The 23,942-nt window shown below is 41.9% G+C and overlaps 2 protein-coding genes across 3 annotated transcripts in view; one reads left to right on the top strand and one right to left on the bottom strand.

The window, feature by feature from the left end:
• The window catches only part of PKP4 (plakophilin 4), a 254,871-nt gene extending 245,611 nt beyond the window's left edge, over positions 1-9,260 (bottom strand). Inside the window, exon 1 of the mRNA XM_062187042.1 lies at positions 9,148-9,260. The gene's annotated coding sequence lies outside the window, so the exon portion shown is untranslated. The remainder of the gene's footprint in view (positions 1-9,147) is intronic.
• A 399-nt stretch (positions 9,261-9,659) lies between these two features.
• The window catches only part of CCDC148 (coiled-coil domain containing 148), a 288,961-nt gene continuing 274,678 nt past the window's right edge, over positions 9,660-23,942 (top strand). For both annotated transcript variants that reach the window (XM_062187023.1, XM_062187013.1), the window contains exon 1: positions 9,660-9,962. In XM_062187023.1, the coding sequence (XP_062043007.1) occupies positions 9,938-9,962 (25 nt within the window). In that variant the 5' untranslated portion in view covers positions 9,660-9,937. The remainder of the gene's footprint in view (positions 9,963-23,942) is intronic.

The following is a 23,942-nucleotide window of genomic DNA, read 5'->3' as shown; positions in this document are numbered from 1 at the left end:
CCAAAGTACTGCTAGATGAAAATAAAAATAAGTACTACAATGGCAAGTCTTCAGGCATTAAACTATGGTTCTTCATAAATAATGTATTTTCATTATGATACATTATTTTACATAGGCTACATGATAGAGTATTTCAAGAGAATAATCAAGTTCATGATTATAACCTGCTTCGAAATTACCATGTTATCATTTTCAGATGCAGGCTCTTTGCAAAGAAAGCCAATGGTAGTGGTGGTGGTGGCATCTATCTGTTTAGATTCAGGTAACTAATCAACTTACAAACACCTAAAAAAGCAGGAGTATGAACTAAAACCTACTCAGTTTACAGCACATCCTAAACACCTGTAGAATAATTGCACCTATTTCTTTACATAGCAAAGTGTCTATGACCATCTTTCCCAGTTCAAGTGCTTTATCTTCCCCAACTGGATTGTAAAGTTTGCCATGGATTTCTTAAAGACAGAGACATTACTGAATCCAACAGATTATAAAATCCCTTTTTGGGTACAAGGCTTAGCAAAGAGTCTGATATAGAGCAGGGGATTGATGAATGTTGGTTGAAATAAACTAAAATGAATCACTTTAAAATAAGATATACTGAAATAGAACACAATAACTCACACACAGTAGGACTCCAGCAAGTTTGAGTATCTGAAGCACAATTTGTCTACCATCCCCTCACTTACAACCCTGGTGGCAGTGAAGAATAAGTTATCTCTCATTAGATCAGTCCTTGCTGTCCACTCAATTTAAGGCACCGTGTCAGAATACATGATGTATTTCACTGCAAAATGGTTATTACTGGCTTTCATTTTACATGACTGTTTAAGATTCTCAAGAAGGTATGGAAACTGAAAAAGGCTGTTCAAGTGCCTGCTCTGGTCATGGCTCTGACAATTCACTGATTATTGTACACATTAGCAATATAACTGATTCCTTTGAAAGCAGCAGACTTACTACATTAGCAAATGAAATTACTATTTTGTGGACATAAATGTTTATATAAGTTCTATGTACATTCAAAACTCCCCGGTGAGAGAGAACAGATCTAGGAGGAAACTGTTTTCACTTAATTTTTTAAATTATTATTTTTCTTCTTCTAGAAGAGAACAAATCTGAGTTTAAAAAATTCATCTTCTCACTTGGTGAATCCTCTGCCTGCAGCGCTGGCATCCCATATGGGCACCGGGTTCTAGTCCCGGTTGCTCCTCTTCCAGTCCAGCTCTCTGCTGTGGCCCGGGAAGGCAGTGGAGGATGGCCCAAGTGCTTGGGCCCTGCACCCGCATGGGAGACCAGGAGGAAGCACTCGGCTCCTGGCTTCGGATCGACGCAGCGCTGGCTGTGGCGGCCATTAATTGAGGGGGTGAACCAACGGAAGGAAGACCTTTCTCTCTCTCTCTCTCTCTCACTCTCTCTCTCACACACACACACACACACACACACATTGTCTAACTCTGCCTGTCAAAAAAAAAAAATCATGAAACACATTTTCACAGCACTGGTAGGCTGTCTATATGTAAAAATTAGAGTTGAAAAATTACCCATATCCCAGGAGATCTGGATCACTGAGTTCCTATGAACTTAAGTATTCATAGAAAACATATTTTCAGATGAACAACTTTGTCTCAGTTGTTGAATTTCCTTGAGGACAAATCAAACCATGCAGGCAAATGATAAGTTGGGCCTTTCTCATTTTAAGATTCTAGTCCCCACTAACTACCATTGTAACTCCCCTTCTGTTTCCACGCAACTTCTCAGAAATTCTGTCTCAGAGTGAAGCCTCCAATGGGCACAAGCACATGGTGAACAAATGAGCCCTGCAGGGCATGGCTGTGGCACACTGTGAGACGTGCAGCACCCATCAGGATGCACTGCTCAGTTCCTGCCTATTTTCACATTGAAGAGCCCAGGGGATCCGCAGATCATGTGTTCATGGGGATGCAACACTTCTATTTTCAGAGACAGAGAATTTCAGGTAAACAACTTCAACTTTCTCCATTTATCCCAAAAGGTAAATTGCAATAAATTCTTGAAAAGTCAGGACATTCTTGATGAGGAAAAAATGCAATGAAAAGAGAATGCTTGATGTTCTAGGAAATGGTAAAAGCAAAGTACTAGATGGGCTCCAGAGAGCATCAAGTCCAACTCCTTCATTTTACAGATAAGAAAACTAGCCCACAGGAATCAACTGATTTGCTCAAGGGATACACACCTGCCTAGCGGCAAAGTCAGGACTAGAACTAAAGTCTCCAGATATCTGTTAAATGATTGACTGCTGGTTTATATCAATATCTTCCAAGCCTCCCTACTGTTTTAAGTTCTTTGTTTTTGTTTTTTAAATTATTTGAAAGTCAGAGTGACAAAGCGGGTTGAGATGGTGGGACAGAGGGATCTTGTCTGTCTGGTTTGCTCCTCAAATTCCCTCAACAGCAGCTAGGGGTGGGCCAGGCTGAAGCCAGGAACCAGGAACTCCATCTGGGTCTCCCACAAGGGTGGCAGGTACCCAAGTACTTTGGCTATCTTCTTTCTGATGCCTCTCAGAATGCATTAACAGGAAGCTGGATTAGAAGCCAAGCAGGACTTGGTCACAAGCATTCTGAAATGGTATGTGCTGCACAATAACACCTGCCCACCCCCCTTTCCAAGATTTCCTTCCTTGCTTTGTCAGCATCCTGATCTCAAGCATTCACTTAAAAACAAAACGAAACAAACAAAAAATGATTAATTTCAGACAGAAAAGACAGCTTAGTGAGTTAATTTATAAGCAGCCTTTGGGCAAATGGTGTTAAATAATCAACACTCTAACAATTTTTTGCACATTGACTAGCAAAGACATTGTGCCAAATGACTACTACCCAGAATTAACAATTGCAACAATTGCATACATATGTAAAACGTATGTTTCATCTTTTGCAAGTGTTTCTCTTCTGCAAGATAATACTCTCACATGGTAATTCTATCAGTTTTCAGCTTTTAAAAGTAACACTTTGTTAAGGTGTGTTTACTCACACCTCCTACAACTTGTTGGTTAGTGGTGCTTAATGCCTTAGCATTGCCTACCAAAAGAAACTACATCTCTATTTTAAAAAGTCCTTAATTATCTTGCTGGATTCTCTCCTTTGTAGACAATCTCTTCCAGACTATCAAACTCATAGTAATTTTTCTTCAGTAGTTTATCTTTTCCCTGGAATATTCTATAAAAATCCATAATTATTTTGACTAAACCCACAGAAAGCAAGCCAATAACTTGCCTCACATACAATACATGCTGCCAAAAGCATCATAAAACAACATAATGTAAGAATAAGAGTAATGACTTAAATGTATTAACTGCTGGCCTTGGGCCAGGCCCTGTTTATAAGTGCTATGCATGGATTAACTCACTTAATCCTCACAGTAACCATACAAGGTGGATACTTCCATCACTCACTTTTATAGATAAGCAAAATGAGATCCAAAAAGATTACATAATTTGCCAAGTTACACAGCTAGCAAGCTGCAGTGCCAGAATTGATCCCTGACAGCCGAGCTGCTAACCATGACACCTCACTGCCTGCATGCCACTTGTGAAATCCAAAAGCCCTTCTCTGGCCTAAACTGTGTTAATCTTGGATGGGCTGGGGGCAGAGAGCAACACCATGAAAACACTGCATCCTTTACTCCTTCCCCTCACTTCCAAATAAAATGAACATGAATGAGGTTCAAAAGTCTCAAAAGAAAACTCCAATTTCCTTGTTGTATGATTTGGCATACAAGGAGGAACAAGATTGACTGTGTACTATGAATATGCATGCTTAGATAACTTTTTTCTTCCTGAAAAAAATAAGACACTGAGGGCTTCAGGAATCTGGAGCTGAAATGTAACTTAGTTCAACATAATCCAAATTCTGCATTTTTTTAGAAAGGAGGATGCCATCACCCAAATGTTAAATGGTTTGTCAAGATAATAGTTAGTGGCAGATTGCCTGAGTACTAGTTTGGGGTCTTTTTTTTTTCTCACCATCTTCATGTTGCAATTTAAGAGAAAGCCTAAAATGGACAAGAATTTCAGGAACCATCCATCCAAAGTATATTTGTAAATGGAGTGTGGGTTTTTATGAAAAGCTGCATTACAAGTTTCCCCAGGACAGGCCCTGAACGCTGGGAGAGTATTCTGATAGCCCCACTTCAATCACACAGTTTACCGAACTTGCATATGTAGTATGTGTATGACAAAACCCCTCCCTAATCTAAGTTTCACCTGGAATACAAGATACCACACGTACAGTTTTGGTCAGTGGTCCTCAGTCCCCTGAAAGGGGGCTTCCTCTGCCTCTGGAAGCAGACAGATGTGGCAGTGCAGGGAAGGGGGAGTGGGATGAACACCTCTGGATATTTGCAACTAACTGAATTTCTACTTAATACAACGATATCTAGAAGTCAAATACATCTTGGCTATCACAGAAAGAGCGTTCCTGTTTCCCCCGGCCCACTCTGTGCCTACTCTTCATGGTGACTTTTGGAGTTTGTGAGGACTATATGATAACAGCACCTGTTGACAGGCACTGGCACCCACCCAACAAAAACTGCTTCACGTGCCATGACTTAAATAACTCAGGCACTTCCATATTTTAATTCATATTTTTATAGCATTAAAATTTTATAATCCAATAGCTAATGATATTTTATCATCTGCAATGAATCATTAGAAATGAATCATGGGGGCTGGCACTGTGGCTCAGTAGGTTAATCCTCTGCATGTAGCGCCAGCATCCCATATGGATGCCGGTTCTAGTCTCAGCAGCTCTTCATCTGATCCAGCTCTCTGCTATGGCCTGGGAAGGCAGTGCAAGATGGCCCAAGCACTTGGGCCCCTGAACCTGTGTGGGAGACCTGGAGGAAGCTCCTAAATCCTGGCTTTGGATCAGCTCAGCTTCGATCACTGCGGTCATTTGGGGAGTGAACCAGCAGATAGAAGACCTTTCTCTCTGTCTCTCCCACTCACTGTAACTATCTCTCAAATAAATAAGTAAAATATTTTATAAAAACAGAATCATAACAATCTACAGTGTCATCAGGACTATTTATAAAATGATCAGTGATGTAGCCAACATTTATTGGTACATCAAATAAAAGAATATTCAAGTTATGAAAAGAAAAAACAATTTGGTCAAATGATGAATGAAATGTCCAAACCACTTCTAAGTTTAATTGAAGAGCACCATCATCTGACACCTCCAATTTAGTACAGGTAGCACAGCCCCAAAAGATTAAGGTAATTCCACTGCATTATTAAAGTGATGATATGAGAACCGTTTGATTGTTGGGAAACCAGCAAGACCCATATTGTTCTTAGCAACTGAAGGCCCTATCTCTTTAGCCTGGTATTTCTTACTGGTGGCATCAAACTGACCTACTGATCACTATTACTACTTCCTGGCAGTGTATGTAGCTTTGCAACCACATATCCTAAAAACTGTGCTCTTTGTCCCTACTCTCTTCTCTGCAACTATTGTTACTATAGTCTGGCATAAAATAGGTATTTAATTCTCCCAACATACCTAATGGATTGTTTCTGATTCTTCCTCTTCACTGCAAGAAAGTCACCAAGAAATGGTTTAGCACACTGAAGAAGCAACTATCTCCCAGTACAGTGGAGGCCTGAAGGCAACTTCCCAAAGTGACAGACAATTCCATGGATATATATGCTATAGAAAACCCCAGAACAACCACCACTCTTTCTTCCAGTTATGAATGAAGATAGGATATTCATTTTAGAATCAAGCAAAGTAGGGAGTTTCCTCTTGATTGAAAAAAAGACAAAGCATTCGTAAAACAGCTTAGTACTTCAAAGGCTTCAGTAAAGGACTGTGCTTACCAGATGGTTGGCATCACCCAGGGTATGAGAATTCTCTACTAAAATCAATCCCCAGTTATCAACATGGGAATCATTTAGTTTACAAATTGGCAATAATTGGATTTTTAAAAATTAATTAAAGTGAATTTCAAATTTTTATGTTAAGTCAGTTTGCCAATTTGCACAGATCAGAAAAGAGGGAAAATTGCAATTCTGAATTAATATAGGTTTAATCCAAGTGCTCAAGGTCATATAATTGCTAACTTTTTTTTATTAAACTGAATTTGATAGTAGTTTCTTTAAATTCAAACACATCAGAACTATTCACAGAATTAGATTTATTCAGCTAGTAAATGCAGCAATAATTTATTATTTTTCTGGTTGAAAGACATTTACTACTATTTTCTTCTTCCCTTCTGTCTTATGCTTCACATTACAACTTCTGCTCCCCATGTCCCTCCCAAAACAGTATAGGTAAGAATAAAGATAACTGAATACTTAGTTTTCCCAACTTAGACTCTTCAGTGGTAACACACAAGACACCAAATGCAGCACCCTCTCCTTATGTAATAATAGGGGGTGGGGCAACAATGCACTTTAGTCAAAACATGGTCTAATGTTTTTAATTGTGAAGGCTCATCAGTTTAAAAGCTTCCCCTCTTCAAATATCTTTAACAAATACAATGTATTTATAATTAGAAGCCTACCTTTACCCGAGGCAGGTAAACTATCTGCAAATCAATTATGCATATATATATATATATAGAGAGAGAGAGAGAGCGAGAGAGAGAGAGAGAGAATCTATACAATTGAACAGGTTTTCAAATTCTGAATGCAGCAGAGAAACTCAATTTGCTTTTGCTTTCTAATCTGGACTTCAAATCAAACCAACACATGTTAAATTCTGTTGTAATTTGATATTGTTACATAATAAAAGTTTCCTGTTGGCATTCATAAACACCTCCCAATATCCTCTACAGTGTTACTCCACACAAATTAAACCTCAAAATTAGAAGCCTCACTGATTATAGACTTACCTAAAAAAAAAAAAATAACACAGCAACCAAAAGATGAACATTACGGGATATAAAGTATTTCTTTTTCTATTTTCCTTTACCTTTGGGTCGTTTACCAAAAGGCTCTCATCGTATACTTTTCAGTGCCCTTGATTGACACAAAGTAAAGGATGCAAGACTGCTGATTGGTCGGGCAACTGACATTATTATTTTACTAAATCTGATACAAAATAACCAGCTACAGAGAGGCTTACAGTAAATGCAATCTCCAAAGAAAACTGTGTCAAATAAAAGCATACATAGTATGCTTTTCAACATCCAGATGCACTTATTTCCAACATTGATTGCTGTCATTTTCATGTTGCCATTTTCCATAACTGCTTCACAGGCACCAGAATTGAAGATACTTCCATAGCAATACACTGCATTAAAAAAAAAAAAAAAGCAGCATTCTTCTACTTTCCCTTCTAAAAAAATGCAAGTCTAATTCTAGGGAAGCATCTTATGTCAACATTTTGCTTTTCTGCATTAAAATGCATGCTAGCCTTCACTAATTTTACATATGAATAACACTATTCTTTAAAAGTTGTAGGACTACATTTATTTTTCAAACTCAGAAAACATGAAAAACTGTGACCCCCACTAATAAATTACATCTTGAAATATACATGATTGTGGTGTCCCCAGGTTACTTCCAGCGGTAACTGACACGCCCCAAATTTAACTGTACCAGACAGTTCTATCTGTCCCATCGCTGACCAAACACTGCTTCTCTGTTTCTATTCATTACGTATTATACGAAGTCTAAACACAGCCCAGTATGATGAGGGCAAAAAAATTCCAATTCTTAGAGGACAGCAGAGTGATGCATTCAAGCTCTCTCTTGCAGTTCATCCCTGTCCATGAGCACTAACAGGCATTTTTGGTCAGAGCTAAAATATGTTGGCTGCAAGCTCATTACTCCAAGAATCTTTGGCCCCCAGTTCCTGCAGGTTTTCAGACAAATCCTAGCAAAAACCAGGCGCTATCCAAACCCCACAAACCAAACTTGCAGAGACTGTGCAACGATTAATAACCTTGGCTGCGCTACCATCGGCCGCCAATTCACAGTCCCGGAGACCATTGCAGTAAAAGCCCACGGGAAAGGCTAGCTGGCGCCCCAAAGAACCATCGCGTTTCCTCTCTGCCGCATGGAGAGGCAACGGGAGCCGAAGAGTGAAGGAGGCTCACCAGCTCCGAAGATGCTCCGGTGACCTCTGGCTGCGCGGCGAGAGCTGGGCCGGGAAGGGGCTAGTGCGGCCGCGGCGGGCCGCCTGGACTCTGCCCCTGAGGCATTCCTCGCATTCCAGCACAATCTGTCGCCAGCCTAGAAGCTGGCAGCGCGCGTCGCTCCCTGGACACACACACACACACACCTGACTACCGCTGCGCCCCGAGCGGCCACCACCGCCGCGGCGCCTCCACGGCCCGCGCTCGCTGTTTTGTCGCACTCGGCCAACACGCAGCCAAATCCCGGCCCCGTCGGTCGCCTCCTCGCCGCCCGGGTAGGGGGGAAAAGGGGAGACGACAGGGCGGACAGGAACACCCGGCCCGCCCAAGGGTGCCGCAGCCCCGCTTCAACTCTGGGCAGGCAGCGGAGACGGCGGCGGCGGCGCAGGAGGGCAGCCCGGGGGCTCGGGGCTGGGGAGCCGCGAGGGTGCAGCGTGAGGACAGGCGGCGAGGACAGGGGCGCACTGGACCGAAGGTGGCGGGGAGCTCCCGACCCGCAGGAGTAGGGGCCCCTGGGGCAAACGAACGCGAGACGGCGAGCGCAGGCAGCAGGGGCCGGGGCCAGCATGCAGGCTCGGGGCACCAGGGGCTGCCGGGCGGGGGAAGGCGGGCGCCCCGGGGTGTCGGGGGCGCGGGGCGGCGAGCCAGGCGGCAGGAGCGGGGAAGCCGCCGGGCGCTGGTCCAGGAGAGCTCGGCACGGCGCTCTTAAGTTCGGGGCAGGGGCTGGGGGCGGGGGGGGGGGGGTCCGGATCCGAAAGGCGCAACGTGGGGAGGGGTCGCGTGCGGCGCGGACCGGAGACCCGGGCAGAGTAATCACCGGGAAAAGCAAATGGAGGGTGAAACTTGTGCGCCCGCTGAGGGGGAGGGGAGCAGGCAGGCGAGTGCCGGCAAGAACACGAGGCGGGGCAGGAAAGCCGAGGCGGCCGCGAGGCGCTGGGGACGGAGTAACGGGAGGGAGGCGCCCGGCAGGTCCGGGGGTCCCGGGGGCAGGAGTCTCCGCGCCCTCCCGCGAGCCCAAGCACTTACTTTCCAGGTCAGGCAGCGGCCGTCGTCGCTCCAGGGATCAGGGACATCCGCGCCGAGGGGTCGCCGCTGCGACACCCGAGAAAATTAAAAAAGTGCCGCGGCCGAGCGGCCGCCCGCCCCTCCCTCCCCCACCCGCCCCCTCCCCCGGAGCGGCTCTCCCACCACCCCCGGCGGCGGCGGTGGCCAACTCGCCCCTCTACCCCGTGCCCATGGTGCCGCCTCCGCGGCCGGCGTCGACACGGACTCAGCCCCGGAGCCCCCTCTACTGCCCAGAGGCCGCCGCCGCCGCCCGCCCAGCCGCCAGCCCGCCTGCCCGGCCAGCCCCAGGCTCCCGGGAACGTCAGCACGCCGCCGTCCCCGGACCTGCTCCCCGCCGGCCCCATTGGTCGGAAGGAGAGGGCTGGCCCTCCTCATTGGCCCGGCCCTCATATTGAACGGGCCAATGGGGGCTACGGTTTCAGGTCGCCATGGAGACCGATGCTGTGCAGAGCGAGAAGGCCTGGAGAAGGTGGGGAGGGAAGATGAAGGTGTTTCTGGCCTCCGGCGCGGGAGGGGGCCGGGGAGAGGAGTACGAGGGGGTTCCGGGGCGCTGGCTCTGAAATCTGGGGCAGCTCCGACTTTGCCTTGCTGTCAACCCCAACTGTGCGCGGTAGGGCTTATCCCTGGCGTCCAAGGCAGGAACGGCTGAGACAACCGTAGACTTAACCCTGGACCGTGAGAGTCCGGGAGTGGGCGTTTCACTTTTCCTGCGTCCCGGGAGCCCCTGAGGCAGTGGCCTTTGACCTTTGAAATGTGTGCAGTTTCTGCTTCACCAGGTGAGTTTGCACCCTATCCTTTGCGTAGCTGCTTCCCCCCGACGTCACCGAGCCCCCAGAATTCTACGTGGGCTTGTTCTTCTCGACCACTCCCCTTTCCCCGGGAGCCCTCCTCAAAGGAGACCCAAAGAGAATTTCCTTCGGCTGGTGTGTTAGTGAGGAAGCAGGCTGACGGAAGGTATGATGGATGCCAAAGGGTCAACAGGTAGTTTAGTGCGTTCTCTGCTCTCCCCCACGGACGCCTACGTGTTAAACGGCTCTGCGCTGTGAGTTTGACAGGTAAAGGCGGTTTCCCCTCAGAGGGTACAGGCTGGAGAAAAGGGCAAGTGACAGAGCCCATCCTTCACGCCTTCGGATGATTTCACAAGAGAGGAAAGGAACGAGATTACGCTTGATGGATTCTGTTTTATGTTTTCCAGTGTATCTCTAAATTTGACAAAGAAACCAACGGAGGCGTGATCTCTGCACAAGCAGAAGCCTTCAGCTTTGATAAAGAATGCCATTTTCATTTAAAGTCACTTTGTGCTAGCTTGCAATGCCAGTTGGTATTGGTCAATAACTTTCTTATTTAATGACCACCTGTTAAACTAGGGCTTCGTGGATACGTTAAGTATTTAAACATGACTTTGCATTAGCTTATAGCCCCTGATAGTCGTAGGTTCCTGTGTGCGATTTTGCCATTTTTACACTCATCTCTTTAGTAAGAAGACTGTGTTACTGCCCCTCGATTTATATGGACCATATTGTGTGAAAGGCTTGATAGGATTTTGGAAATTACAAATACTTTGTTGAGAGAAACAGATTAATGTGTGTGTAAGCTACATATGTCTAACCATTCTGAATTTTTAAGTTGTGATCTGCTTTTCTATTGGTTTTTGCCTTATTGTAATTGAAGATGACAAAATGTAATCTTAGATAAGAAATGTTAATATGGTAGCCTGACTGGAAAAAAAATCACTCCATAACTTGTAGTAAAATTTGAACTTAGTTAGCAATCCTATGCAAGGTTTGATTATGGAACAAAACAGGAGACCATGTGATGATCCCCCTAACTATTATCAGGATTGTGAAGGGACCAGTCCAAGAGCCAGGAGGTGCTGTCTCATGCCTTGCCATCTTAGAAATAAGCAGCTGTTAACTTCTGGTTATATTGTTGTTGTTGTGTGTCGGTTTATAGAAGAATAGAAAAAGTGAAATGCAAATTTTTACAAATAAATAATGTTTTAATGTACTGACAAGACAGTAATGATTTGGTTTTTAAAAATTTCAATTATATTGAATGGATGGAAGAAGAGTGTAATGGAAAGAAAAAATGGGTGATTAATTTTTTCTTGCCTTAGGCTAGCATGGAAGGAATACATAAAGAACTCCAGTAATCTTTTCATTTTGTATTTTTCTCAGATCACATATTTGACAAGAATTTTGATATTGTGTTACTTCATGTTTTTAATGATTAAAGTGTTAGTAAAATCCACCATGAATAATGTTTCTTGAAATAAGTTATCACTCAACAGTAATTGTTTTCTTTGTTGTATTTAATTGAAAGGCTACATTTGAACTTGCCTCAGTACTGCTAAACATTGCTGGAAACGGTTAACAAGTCACTTCATTCCAGTAGAAGGTCATGCCGTGCAGGCTTGGCTGTGTGTTCACTGAGTCTCTAAATTCCTTTGTTCCTCAGGAGAGTGATTATCCGGGGCACTTCTCCCACATGTGTCCTATTTCTGCTTTGCTCGAGCCCCACCGTCCTTGGTCTTCTGCCTTCCTGCAAATAATCGTTCCTCATGCTTAACTGAGGGACCCAACATGAGGTTCCTCAACTGCCCTAAACCTCAGTCTCTGTTTTCACACATCTTCACCTCCTCCAGGCCCATCTCAGAAGGGGTACCCACACTTCTCCTATAACCTCATACTCTACTTGTACTCTTAAACATGCACTATCCTCTCTTCACAGTTGATTGTAATTTCTCTTAGGTTATGTTTTACATGTTGTCCTGCAAAGATTTTTCCTAGGGCTTCCAAATATCTAACCTTTTGTAAAACCTTATTCCTTTCACCCTACCTCTACCTCCCATCAGCTGGCCTTTCTTTTCACCAAGAAACAATCTTAAGGGAATTCCATAAGGCTTCTACTCCCCCCTTCAATGTTTTGGCCCTTGACTACAACTGAAATTATTCTGAGGATTATGCTCTTTATCTTCAACATACTGCTTAATTTTTCCAAGTGAGTTGTCTCTTACAAAAGTGAACTTTTTAAATTTCAATGACCCAACTTTAGATTTCCACTGAAGGGTGCAAATCAATGTGGCTCAGCCCTAGGATCATTAGAAAGGAAGCTTTAAGCCTGTTAGCCACACAACCACGGTGAATCTAAGTACTGGGAGATGGGAAGAGAGGCCTCTGCTCAGGCTGACTGTGGGGCCTACAGCAAGGTTGAAAAGAATGAAAAGCTTTGGTGACCCCACCTAAAAAACAAATGTCAACAGCAGACATCCAAGGAACTTTTCATTTACCAGCTTAGAAAGAAGTGAACCTGAACCTTTCAAGATTATAAAAATGTTGTAACTTTCCGGTTTTCATATCAGCCATAATGACGAGTGGTAAATTCCTTTAAAAATGTACCAGATGAGGCCAGCACCGCGGCTCAATAGGCTAATCTTCCGCCTGCGGCGCCAGCACCCTGGGTTCTAGTCCCGGTCAGGCACCAGATTCTGTCCTGGTTGCCCCTCTTCCAGGCCAGCCCTCTGCTGTGGCCAGGGAGTGCAGTGGAGGATGGCCCAAGTGCTTGGGCCCTGCACCCACATGGGAGACCAGGAGAAGCACCTGGCTCCTGGCTTCGGATCAGCGCAGTGTGCTGGCCGCAGCGTGCCAGCCGCAGCGACCATTGGAGGGTGAACCAATGGCAAAAAGGAAAACCTTTCTCTCTGTCTCTCTCTCTCTCACTGTCCATTCTGCCTGTCAAAAAGAAAAAAAAATGTACCAGATGAAGCAAGGAGTAGGAATAGGAGGAAGCTGAAACGCTGTCTCTTAAATGTCCATGGAGGAGGTGGGACCAATGGAGATCAAGCCCCCATTAAAGTGTACTCATGCTGACAGTTGGTGGGTTTTTTAAGGAGGAATGTTAGGGCAGGTCTTGTGGCACAACACATTCATCTGCTACTTGGGACATCCACATCTCATATCTGTGTGCCTGGGATGGACGCCTGCCTCTGCTTCCAAACCAGTTCCCTGGTAGCACATCCTGGGAAGAAGTGCTTGGACCCCTGTCACATAAAGATTCCAGTTTGTGGCTCTGACCTGACCCTTCCCTGGTTGTTTTGGCCATCTGGGGAATGAGTCAGTGGATAAAAAAACCTCTCTCTCTCTCTCCCTCCCTCCCTCCCTCCAACCCTCCCTCTCTTTCTCTTTCTCTCCTTCTCTCTCCTTCTCCCTCCTCCTTCCCTCCCTTTCAAGTAGATGAAAATAAATAGTCATTTAAAATCACTACTGTTGAATAAATAAGTAGAAAGATAGGGATACTAAAACAGAGGCAAGTATTAAATGAGGGATACAGTAATTCTGTAAGCTGGGCCTTAGAAGGGTTGCTAGGGCTTTACCACTCAGGTGGTTACAGGATTTGCTGTGCCCCAATCCCATCCTCATTTTCTGAATATGTGGAACACAATCCCCAACACTGTCTCAGAGATCCATCCCAAATATTACTTATAAACCATTATCTGAATGTTTCCTGGCCAGAGGTAGTTCTAGGTAGGGTGATTTTTATGTTAGTGTGTTATATGTGGCTCTACCTATCCCACCATGCGGCAATCTGTGGGAGAACCTTCTTAGAGGATAAGTTCCATGTCATGATCATGGGTGTGTCCCTCACAGTGCCTTAGGTTACCAACGCACCTCCCACTCTAAGCTAAACCAATATTCATTGATTTCTTTCTCAGTGCTTGGAAGAATTTGACTTCCAACAATGAGAAATCAGACTCAGTTAATGTTGGAAGATAATTAGAAAAAGATGAGATTAGGCATTCATTGTGTAAAAGTGAGGTAAAGTGAAACAGAGAGAAAGCCTCCTAAGAGAGAAAGGCCTTAGATCTTACCTCTGTCAGGTTATGGGGAAGGGGACCCTTGTGAGAAGTACTGGCTGTATGTGCTTTGTGCATGTTCAGAGCTAAGGCTATAGGATTAGAATTCTATGTGCTGGGGAGAGGAATTGAAACTCAACATTGCCAAGCAGGTTAAATAAAGGCACTTAATTGCTCCCCCCCATATGAAGTATCTAAGTTTCTCTGTCTCTTAGAACATGGTAGTACCAGGAGAATTTCACAATTTCATAAAATCAGAATGTTGTCAAAATCTGGTGTGGGTAGTAGACATGTTTCCTCCAACCTAAATCCAAGACCTTGAAGAAGGCAGCCGTGCATGCCTGAGACCATACCTCTGGTTTTGGCATCAGTTCCTGTGGGGTCCAGATGCAAATGCAACCAATCCATTGGCTGTCAACCCATAACCTGTAAAGGTGCCAGTCAGTCAGATTCTTTTCCTGGGAATTTAGAAGTGAGACAACAAGAAGCCAGACAGAGTAGTTGTCTTGCCTCTAATATTTTCTAGGTTTCTGTTGAGGGGGCACCACAATAGACTACACCAAATTATCCCATACTGATATAAAAAATTATTTTGAATTGAAGGCAACTGAGGCAAAGCAGATACGATGAAAGCTGTCTCCTCCCCTTTTTATCTAAAAGCAGGATATAAATTTTCCTTTATGAAAGTACAGTGGTTCCTGTCCACCCCTGCACTGTACTTCATCCACAGTAGATGCATTCCAAGACTTGCACTGAGTCCTGTATATACTCTACATTTTTTTCTATGCATATGTAACAAAATTTAATTTAGAAATTAGGCATAGAGATTAGAGACAATGACTAGTAATTAAATGAAACAACTATAATAGTAATCTGTGATAAAAGTTTGTGTGAATGTGGACTCCCAAAAATAACTTTTGTGCTGTATTCACTGTTATTCTTCTGATAATATGAGATGACACAATGCGTGATGCGATTTAGTGAGGTAAATAATGTATGCATTTGTGATGTAGCATTAGGATACTACTCACCTTCGGACAATACATCAGAGAGAGGATTATCTACTTCATTTCACAAGATTTTATCACACAATTCTGAGCAGCATGCAATTTAAAATTTATGAACTATTTATTTCTAGAATTTCTCATTTAATATTTTAGATCACAGCTGACTATGGGTAACAGAAACCATAGGAAGCCAACCATAGGCTACGGGTGACTACTGTGACATAAATTTCCATATCTAAAGATGTCTCTTTCTCTGGTGTCAGGAAGATAATTATTACTGAAACCAGCCATTATAACTGGATAGACTCTTGTGCACATAACAAACCTCACTAAACAACCCTCTATAAGTCATTTATTTCCTAGTTAACATAATTCTCTCCCCACCCTGCTCCCTTGCAAGAAGCCTCAAACCCTTTTTTTTTCAATTGAACCTCTTCTCCACACTTTATCCCCCCCTTTTTTTTTTTTTTAAAGATGTATTTATTTACTTGAAAGTCAGGGTTACACAGAGAGAGAAGGAGAGGCAGAGAGAGAAAGGTCTTCCATCTGCTGGTTCACTCCCCAAATGGCTGCAATGGCTGGAGCCAGGAGCTTCCTCTGGGTCTCCCATGCACATTCATGGGTCCAAGGACTGGGGCCATCCTCTACTGCTTTCCCAGGCCACAGTAGAGAGCTGGATCAGAAGTGGAGAACCCGGGACACAAACTGGCGCCCCATATGGGATGCTGGCACTGCAGGCGGTGGCTTTACCCACTACGTCACAGCGCCAGCCCCATAAATCCCAAATTCTTCTCTTTTTTTTTTTGTATTTTTATTTATTTATTTATTTTTATTTGACAGGTAGAGTTATACACAGTGTGAGAGAGACAGAGAGAAAGATCTTCCTTTCGTTGGTTCACTCCCCTAATGGCCGCTACGGCTGCGCCGATCCGAAGCCAGGAACCAGGTGCTTCCTCCTGATCTCCCATGAGGGTGCAGGAACCCAAGCACTTGGGCCATCCCCTGCTGCCCTCCTGGGCCACAGCAGAGGGCTGAACTGGAAGAGGAGCAACCAGGACTAGTATCCGGCGCCCCAAATCCCAAATTCTAACTGCCTCCATGAGTCACATTTATTTGTGAACTCCTATGTACACACTTGTTTTTTTTCCTCTTGTTAATCTATCCTTTGTAAATTTAACTTGTAGGGCCTCAACACTGAACTTAGTAGGATAGAGGGAATGTGTTTTTCCTTTCCTACCTGTTCTCCCCATGTGGACATACTTAAATAATCCTCTTTTTGTTTGTGGTGTTCCATGAGATCTACTTTTTTTTTTTTTAAGATGTATTTATTTATTTGAAAGAGTTACACAGAGAGAGAAGGAGAGGCAGAGAGAGAGAGAGAGAGAGAGAGAGAGAGAGAGAGGTCTTCTATCCACTGGTTCACTCCCCAATTGGCTGCAATGGCCAGAGCTGAGCCGATCTGAAGCCAGGAGCCAGGAGCTTCTTCCAGGTCTTCCCATGTGGGTGCTAGGGCCCAAGCACTTGGGCCATCTTCTACTGTCTTCCCAGGCCATAGCAGAGAGCTGGATTCGAAGCGGAGCAGCCAGCACTCGAACCGATACCCATATAGAATGCCCACACTGCAGGCCGAGGCCTTACCTGCCACCCCACAGTGCCAGCCCTGAGATCTACTTCTTATCATCACCCCACCCCATTCTTTTGCTGGTTTGCATCTAGTGAGTCTCTATTTACAATCAAAAGCCCTTGCTAAAATATGCAAATATCTTATAGCAAAAGAAAAAGTATGACTTTCTTGTTTGATTATGAAGACTCACAGTTGAAAATTTCTAACAAGCAAAGAATGTAAGAAATGAATTTTCTGTCTAGTACCAAATGTTGACAAACTAGGTTGGCTGTTTTATTCAGTGCAGTGTCTGTTCCTCCTACTCTGCCCTGTCAAAGTCCTATATTCCTCAATTTTCGTCCTCTTCTGAAATTGGAGTCAGAAGAAAATTTTGAAAAAATGAACAATATTGCTTTTTCAGGGTGTGATATTTTACCACCATTAGCATAGGAAGAAAATATTATAACTTCTATATTTATGCTAATTTTTAAAGCAGTGAGCTAAAAAATATAAGAAAATTTATCACAGCTCTCAGTGGCCCTATAACTCAGTGGAAACAGATTGTGAAGTTTAAGTTCTAGCAATTTTTTAAAAAAAGCCTCTTAGGAGAACAATCAGATGTCATCCAAAATTGCTACAATATTTCATCTAAAACTATTGATGTGCAAAATACTGAAAAAGGAAAGTATGGCCGAAATTAAGGAAAATAAGTAGCCAATGGACTCTTTGATGGGGCCTACTTGTAGATTTAGCAGACAACTAATTCTAAACAGCTACTACAAATATGTTTTAATATTTAAAGAAATGACTTAATAAATATGGGCTCTCAATAGAGAAATACAAGCTATAAAAAAGAACCTCATGGAAAATTTTAGAGTTAAGAACTATAGTAACCACAATTTAAAAATCCAATAGGTGTATTTCACAGCAGATTTGTGATGGTAGAATAAGGAGTGATAAATTTGAATATAGATCAGTAGAAATGATCTAGTCTGAAGAAACAGAAAGAGAAAATATCAAAGAAGAATGAGTAAAACCTCACAGACTTGTGGGACAGCATCAGTTACCTATTTACATACACTGGGAGTCCCAGAAGGAAAAGAGAAATAGAACGACACAGAAATATATTTGAAGAAGCAATGTCTAAAACTCACAAAATTTTGGGGGAAAATCCTTAATCTGTTTACTAAAGAAATTCAGCAAACTCAAAAAAAGACAAACACAAAGAGAGACAGAACTAGATATATCTTTGTAGGATTACTGAAACCTAAACATGAGAAAATTTTGTGGCAACAAGAAATTAAAAATCTTTATGCACAAGAGAACTATAGTAAAATTAATAGCTGATTTCCCATCAGAAATAAAGGAAACTAGAGGGGAATGAAAGGACATACTGAAAGTGCTTTAAGTAAAAAAAAAAATTACCTGTCAATCAAGAGTTCTCTAACTACTAAAACAGTCCTTCAAAATGATGGTGACAGTTCTCAGAAATGGACCTGTGTTGTGATACAGGGGCTAAGCCTCTACTTGGAATGCCCATATCACATATTGGAGTGTCTGGGATGGAGTTCTGCCTTCACTTCCAATCTAGCTTCCTGCTAGTACATTCTGGGAGGCAAGAGATGATGGCCCAAGTGCTTGGGTTACTGCCATGCATGTGGTAAGCCCACCTGGAGTTCTTGGCTCCTGGCTTTGGCCTGGTCAAGCTGTGGCTGTTACCATTTGGGAAGTGAACAAGCAGATGGAAGATTTCTCTCTCTCTCTCTCTTCCATCACTCTGCCTTCCAAATAAATAATCTTAAAGACAATGCTATTCTTATTTTAAAAACTCATATAGGAACAGTTTGTACATTTAGAAACAATTTTCTAACATGATTGAAAATATTCCAAATGGCATTTCAACATTTAGACTTCATTTATTAAATATGAGTTAAGAAATGTTGCAGTGAAAACTGATTAATATCAGAAAAGTCAGAAATTACTAGAGAAAAAGGCTAATTGTGGATGGAATTGAAATTTGAGTATCATACTTGAGTATAATGTTGAAACAGTATTACACTTAAAGAATTTGAAATAAGTAATTTTGGAAATATGCACTCAAATGTTTAGTAATAGAAGTATGTGATTGAGTATATTTGGAGACCTCAGTTTTAATAGAATATCTTTAAATAAAATGTTCATTGTTCCCTGCTGATTGTTTGCTTTGTTGTTTTTTTCAGTTTTTCTCTTCTAACTACCTCAAGTAATAGAAATAAGTCTTTAGACAACTACATTCTAATCTTACTCTTTCACTCTTTATATTGAAATTCGCTTAGGTCGTTTTGCTCCTGTAGTTCCCATGTAAATCTCTGACATCATCAGATTCAATGGTCATTATTGTGATCTCACCTAGAAAGTAAATGAAGTGGTGTTATCGAGGGCCTCGCCCTCACTGGACACAGACCAGTGTTGTGAAAGCGAGACACCTGTACAAAAAATACAACAGAAAGAAAGCCAAGAAAATTGCCATAAAGTGGAGAATTTTACAAAAGGAAAAAAATGTACCCACACGGAATTAATGCACTCTATGGAAAAAAAAAAAGAAAAGAAAAAAAGAAACAAAGAAAAGAAAAACACCCTAATTTCAAAATTCTAGACTTTTTTTTTTTTTTTTTTGACAGAGAGCCACGTGCTTCTCCTGGTCTCCCATGCGGGTGCAGGGCCCAAGGACTTGGGCCATCCTCCTCTGCCTTCCCGGGCCCTAGCAGATTGCTGGCCTGGAAGAGGGGCAACCGGGATAGAATCCGGCGCCCCAACCGGGACTAGAACCCGGTGTGCCGGCGCTGCAAGGCGGAGGATTAGCCTGTTAAGCCACAGCGCCGGCCAAAATTCTAGACTTTCAATGATTGACTGTTAGGCCTTGAAAAAGTCACTTATTTTTCCATTGTCTCTGCTATGCATCTATAAAAACGAGGGCTGTGGTGCTTCTCTATTTCTCATAAATATTAATAATTAACTTTTAATCCTAAAAACCTAAACTATGCAAACTCCTGAACTTTTGGTATGAATATGCTGTTGCATTTTTATCTGAACATAAACAGGGGTCTTTGGTTTCTGAGTTTGTCTCAGAAAAGGCCTCATTTCTACTTTATAGCAACTTTTCCCTTTTTGGTTTCTTCCTTTTGTAACTTAGGTAAAAAATGCTTACCTAATGTAATTTGAAATAGTGTAGATAACAATCATCCCCATTTTATCAACTTTTTGTAAATATCCTTTTTTTTTTTGCAGCCATTAGAAACAGTTTTCCGGCCGGCGCCATGGCTCACTAGGCTAATCCTCCGCCTTGCGGCGCCGGCACACCAGGTTCTAGTCCCTGTCGGGGCACCGATCCTGTCCCGGTAGCTCCTCTTCCAGGCCAGCTCTCTGCTGTGGCCAGGGAGTGCAGTGGAGGATGGCTCAAGTGCTTGGGCCCTGCACCCCATGGGAGACCAGGAGAAGCACCTGGCTCCTGCCATCAGATCAGCGCGGTGCGCCGGCCGCAGCGCGCCTACCGCGGCGGCCATTGGAGGGTGAACCAACAGCAAAAGGAAGACCTTTCTCTCTATCTCTCTCTCACTGTCCACTCTGCCTGTCAAAAGTTAAAAACAAGACAAAACAAAAAAAAACAGTTTTCCCATAGGCTTAGCTTAGGTGATATAACCTCTGGTCAAATATACTTCAATTTTAATATTTTAATCCAGTGTTGGTTTTTAATTATCAACTTTGTGTAAAATTATAGAATTTCAGGCATAGAAAGAACCTTCAAAATTATAAATTGCACTAAAATTGGCCAAATAACTCCCACCTAATATATTTTCCATCCAACTTTATTAATCTCCCTAATAAAAAAGAAACTAATAAGATTTAGTCACTCCATCATTTACTATGTCTGTGTATATATGCATATGACTAGACTTTCTAAGGCTAAAATAATGTAAATTTGGGAAATTTCAAAGATAAATCATTGGGAGAAAAATTATACAGATGTACCAAGTAATCGCTTCTTGGCCTTTTGGCTAAGATCAAGTGCAGATGTACCAGGTATTCTTCTGCTTCCCTTTATAAATGACTTCATCTATACTACTCACCTACAATATTGTGTCTTTTGAGATTTTGATAGATTATGGTATCTTGTATTTGGTCGTCAATTATAATACATTGTAGTTATTTTCTAAGTTCTCAAAATTGTGTAGCAGTCTATTGACTACATGCCTGTGTTTCCAAAACAGGACTGGTTGTGTTTAACATATTGGTGGAAAAGCATTGAGCTCAAAATCAGGAGAACTGGCTGAGTTCTAGCCTTGCCCAGACCCACCTGTCTCCACAAGTCTTGGACCAAATATTTAATCTCTCTGGCTCTGTGTTTACTCATCTATAAAATGGATCAGTCAGACTAAAACATTTTCTTGGCCTGGATTAATTCATGTATAAAATAAAACGCTGCACAATCTCACTCTAAATTTTAGTGTTTGCTTTCCTTTGAAAACAATTTGCCAGATTTGTTTATCACTTTGCTATGATCTTTGAATCTATTTCCACTGCATTTCTTTGTTTTCAATTTTTCTATAAGCTGTGTTTGAATAGAGTCTTCTTTGTCTTCATTCCTTTTTGTTATTGTTCAAGATATGTCGCTCCCCTTCTACTTGTATCCTGCCTTCCTTTCCCTGCCCCTAGGACCTTACCCTTATCTCAACAAGGAAGTAGCTGTTTACTGAGAAAACTATGACAGAGGTCTGCTTCTATGTGTGTTGAGAAACAAGGCCTAAATCATCATGCTTCATTGAGAGAGGGTAGAATGGAGAGGTTGGATGTGTGAGCTCCAGAGCCAGGCTGCCTGGGTACAAATCTGGTCTCCACCACTCATCAACTGTGCTATTTTGGGTCTCTCTTTCCTCATCTGAAAAATGGAAACAAAAGTGTTACCCAAACATTAGTGTGAGGATTAAAAGAATCAAAATAGGTAAAGCTCTTATGAAAAGATCTGGCACCTAGCAATTGCTGCAGACGCTCCTAAAAGCACACACTGCAAAGCAGCTGAAGCTGGAACAGGGAACAGTGCTGGAGGAGTGGAATGGCATATTACAGTCCTGGGCCTTTCGCAGAATCATTCTGTTGTCCAGGTCCTGTTTGTTTCTCCCTGTTATCCAGAGCTGTAAATGTCAGGCAAAAACATGATGAAGAAAAGGACTGGCATGATTTGTGGGTGATGCTCCTTTTATTTAATTTGATGAAATGGCTACCTATGGCACATTTTTCTCCAAATAAATTTTCTGTACAAAACATGAGATTTTGTTTTTTTACTATACTTCTGAACAGGCTTGCCATAATTATTATACTCTAAGCCCAGGAATTATCCTTTGGACAGGGCTATTTATATACTATTCCATTTGGAAAAAAAAAAAAAAGTACCAGAAAAACTGTTCTTAGCAAAGGCTGTTAATTGATGAAAACATTTCTGCACTAACAATTGGAAGGAAGCAATCTGCCTTTAGCTCTTCCAAACCACAAAATAGATTTAGTTGCTAATGAACAAAAGCCAATTATTTATTTTCAGTACTATCTTTAACAAGTCTTTGTTTTTTTATAACAGGGCTCTTTATCTTCTCTCTATCAAAGTGAGTTTTTAAAATATAAAAGTTCTTTTTATAAGGAAAATGTAGCCAAATGTAATAGCAAGATTACAATTTGAGTTCAAAGCATACATTCCTCTCCAATATTTAAATATATAATTTTTATTTTTAAAGGAAGGAGGTATCTTAATCTTTTGATTAAGGACTACTATACCTAACAAATAGTTTGACAAATACATCAGATAAAAAATATCAAATCCATGAAATTTTTTTTTGCTTTCAAGAAGCCAAAATTATATTGTGTTTAGAAAATTGTCACATTGCACATACCTTATGAACATGGATGATATTAAATCTGGATAAATCAATGAGTATTTCAGTTTGCCCCACACTCTTCTATCATGTAAAGAAAACAATACTAAGCAATGTTGACAGAAGATTTATTAGTACATGTACTTTTTTATTTAGAGGGATAGAGAGAAGGGAGATCTTCTATCTGCTGGTTTACTTCCCAAATAGCTGCAACAGCTGGAGCTGAGCCAGGCTGAAGCAGGAGCCAGGAGCTTCTTCTGGATCCCCCCACATGGATGGAAGAGCCCTAGCACCTGGGCCATCTTCCACTGCCTTCCCAGGTACATTAGCAAGAAACTGGATCAGAAATGGAGCAGGCAGGTCTCGAACTGGCACCTACATGGAATGCAGGTGGCAGTTTTTCTCTGCTGTGCCACAGTGCTGGCCCCAGTACATGTACCTTTCAAATCATAAATACTGTGTTTGAAGCTCAAAAAGAAGTGTATCGACTAAAATAGAAATCAAAATATCTGAGTCAAAGGGTGTCACAAAGCAAAGAGTTGTCTTTGTTTAATAATAAGCATCATCAGCATATTTTCACTTCAGATACAAATAAAAGGCGGCAATAACATTGCATGATCATTTAAGAAGCTGATGGACCACTTAATGTATAAGGCAACTACATTCTTCATGAATTTTCCAACTTGTTAGGTAGGCATTTGAGATTCACCTAAACATTTTTGGTGTGATATTCAGATAGGAAATGCTAATGTTAAAGCGACTTATTCTGAGCATCTCTTAGTAATGTTTCATGTAAACAGTTAATTTAGCTTTTCATAGTTCACTTTGGTGAATTGGCAGCTATAGAAATGCAAATTGCATTATTCCAAAGGTCCAGAAAAAGAGGTGCTGAAAATTGTCCTAGTTTTCCAAACATGAGTTTCTAACTTAATCTTTCCATCTCACGATTATAAGCTGTCTTTCCATGAAATTCTTGGTCTGTGAGGTCATATAGCCTTTCTAAAGGCCAACTCTCATTGTCAAGTGTACTCCATTTTCTTTTTAATAGGCTACTGAACAGCAAGCCATCAGATATAAATGATGTGAGCATCCTGGTGGATATTTGTAGTCACTTTAATTTGCACAATAACAGCTAGCACTCACACAGCATTTACTATGTGCTAATACAGTTCTAACCACTTTATATATATGAGGGTACTTCCTGAAAACAAATATAACTTAAAAGATTATTTGGGTGCATTTTTTAAATCTATGCATAGTTTTTTTTTTATAATACTCATTTTCCATGAAGCTTTTTGAAGATTTTTGTATTATTTCATTTAGACCCTATGAGAATAATATGAAATAGATAAATATGATTGTCCCCACTTTATAATAAATAATGGGACAAATAA

This window comes from Lepus europaeus, chromosome 1 (assembly GCF_033115175.1).
Source record: "Lepus europaeus isolate LE1 chromosome 1, mLepTim1.pri, whole genome shotgun sequence".
Lineage (NCBI taxonomy): Eukaryota > Metazoa > Chordata > Mammalia > Lagomorpha > Leporidae > Lepus > Lepus europaeus.
Note: the sequence above shows the minus strand (reverse complement) of the source record. Positions and strands in the feature narration are given on the sequence as shown.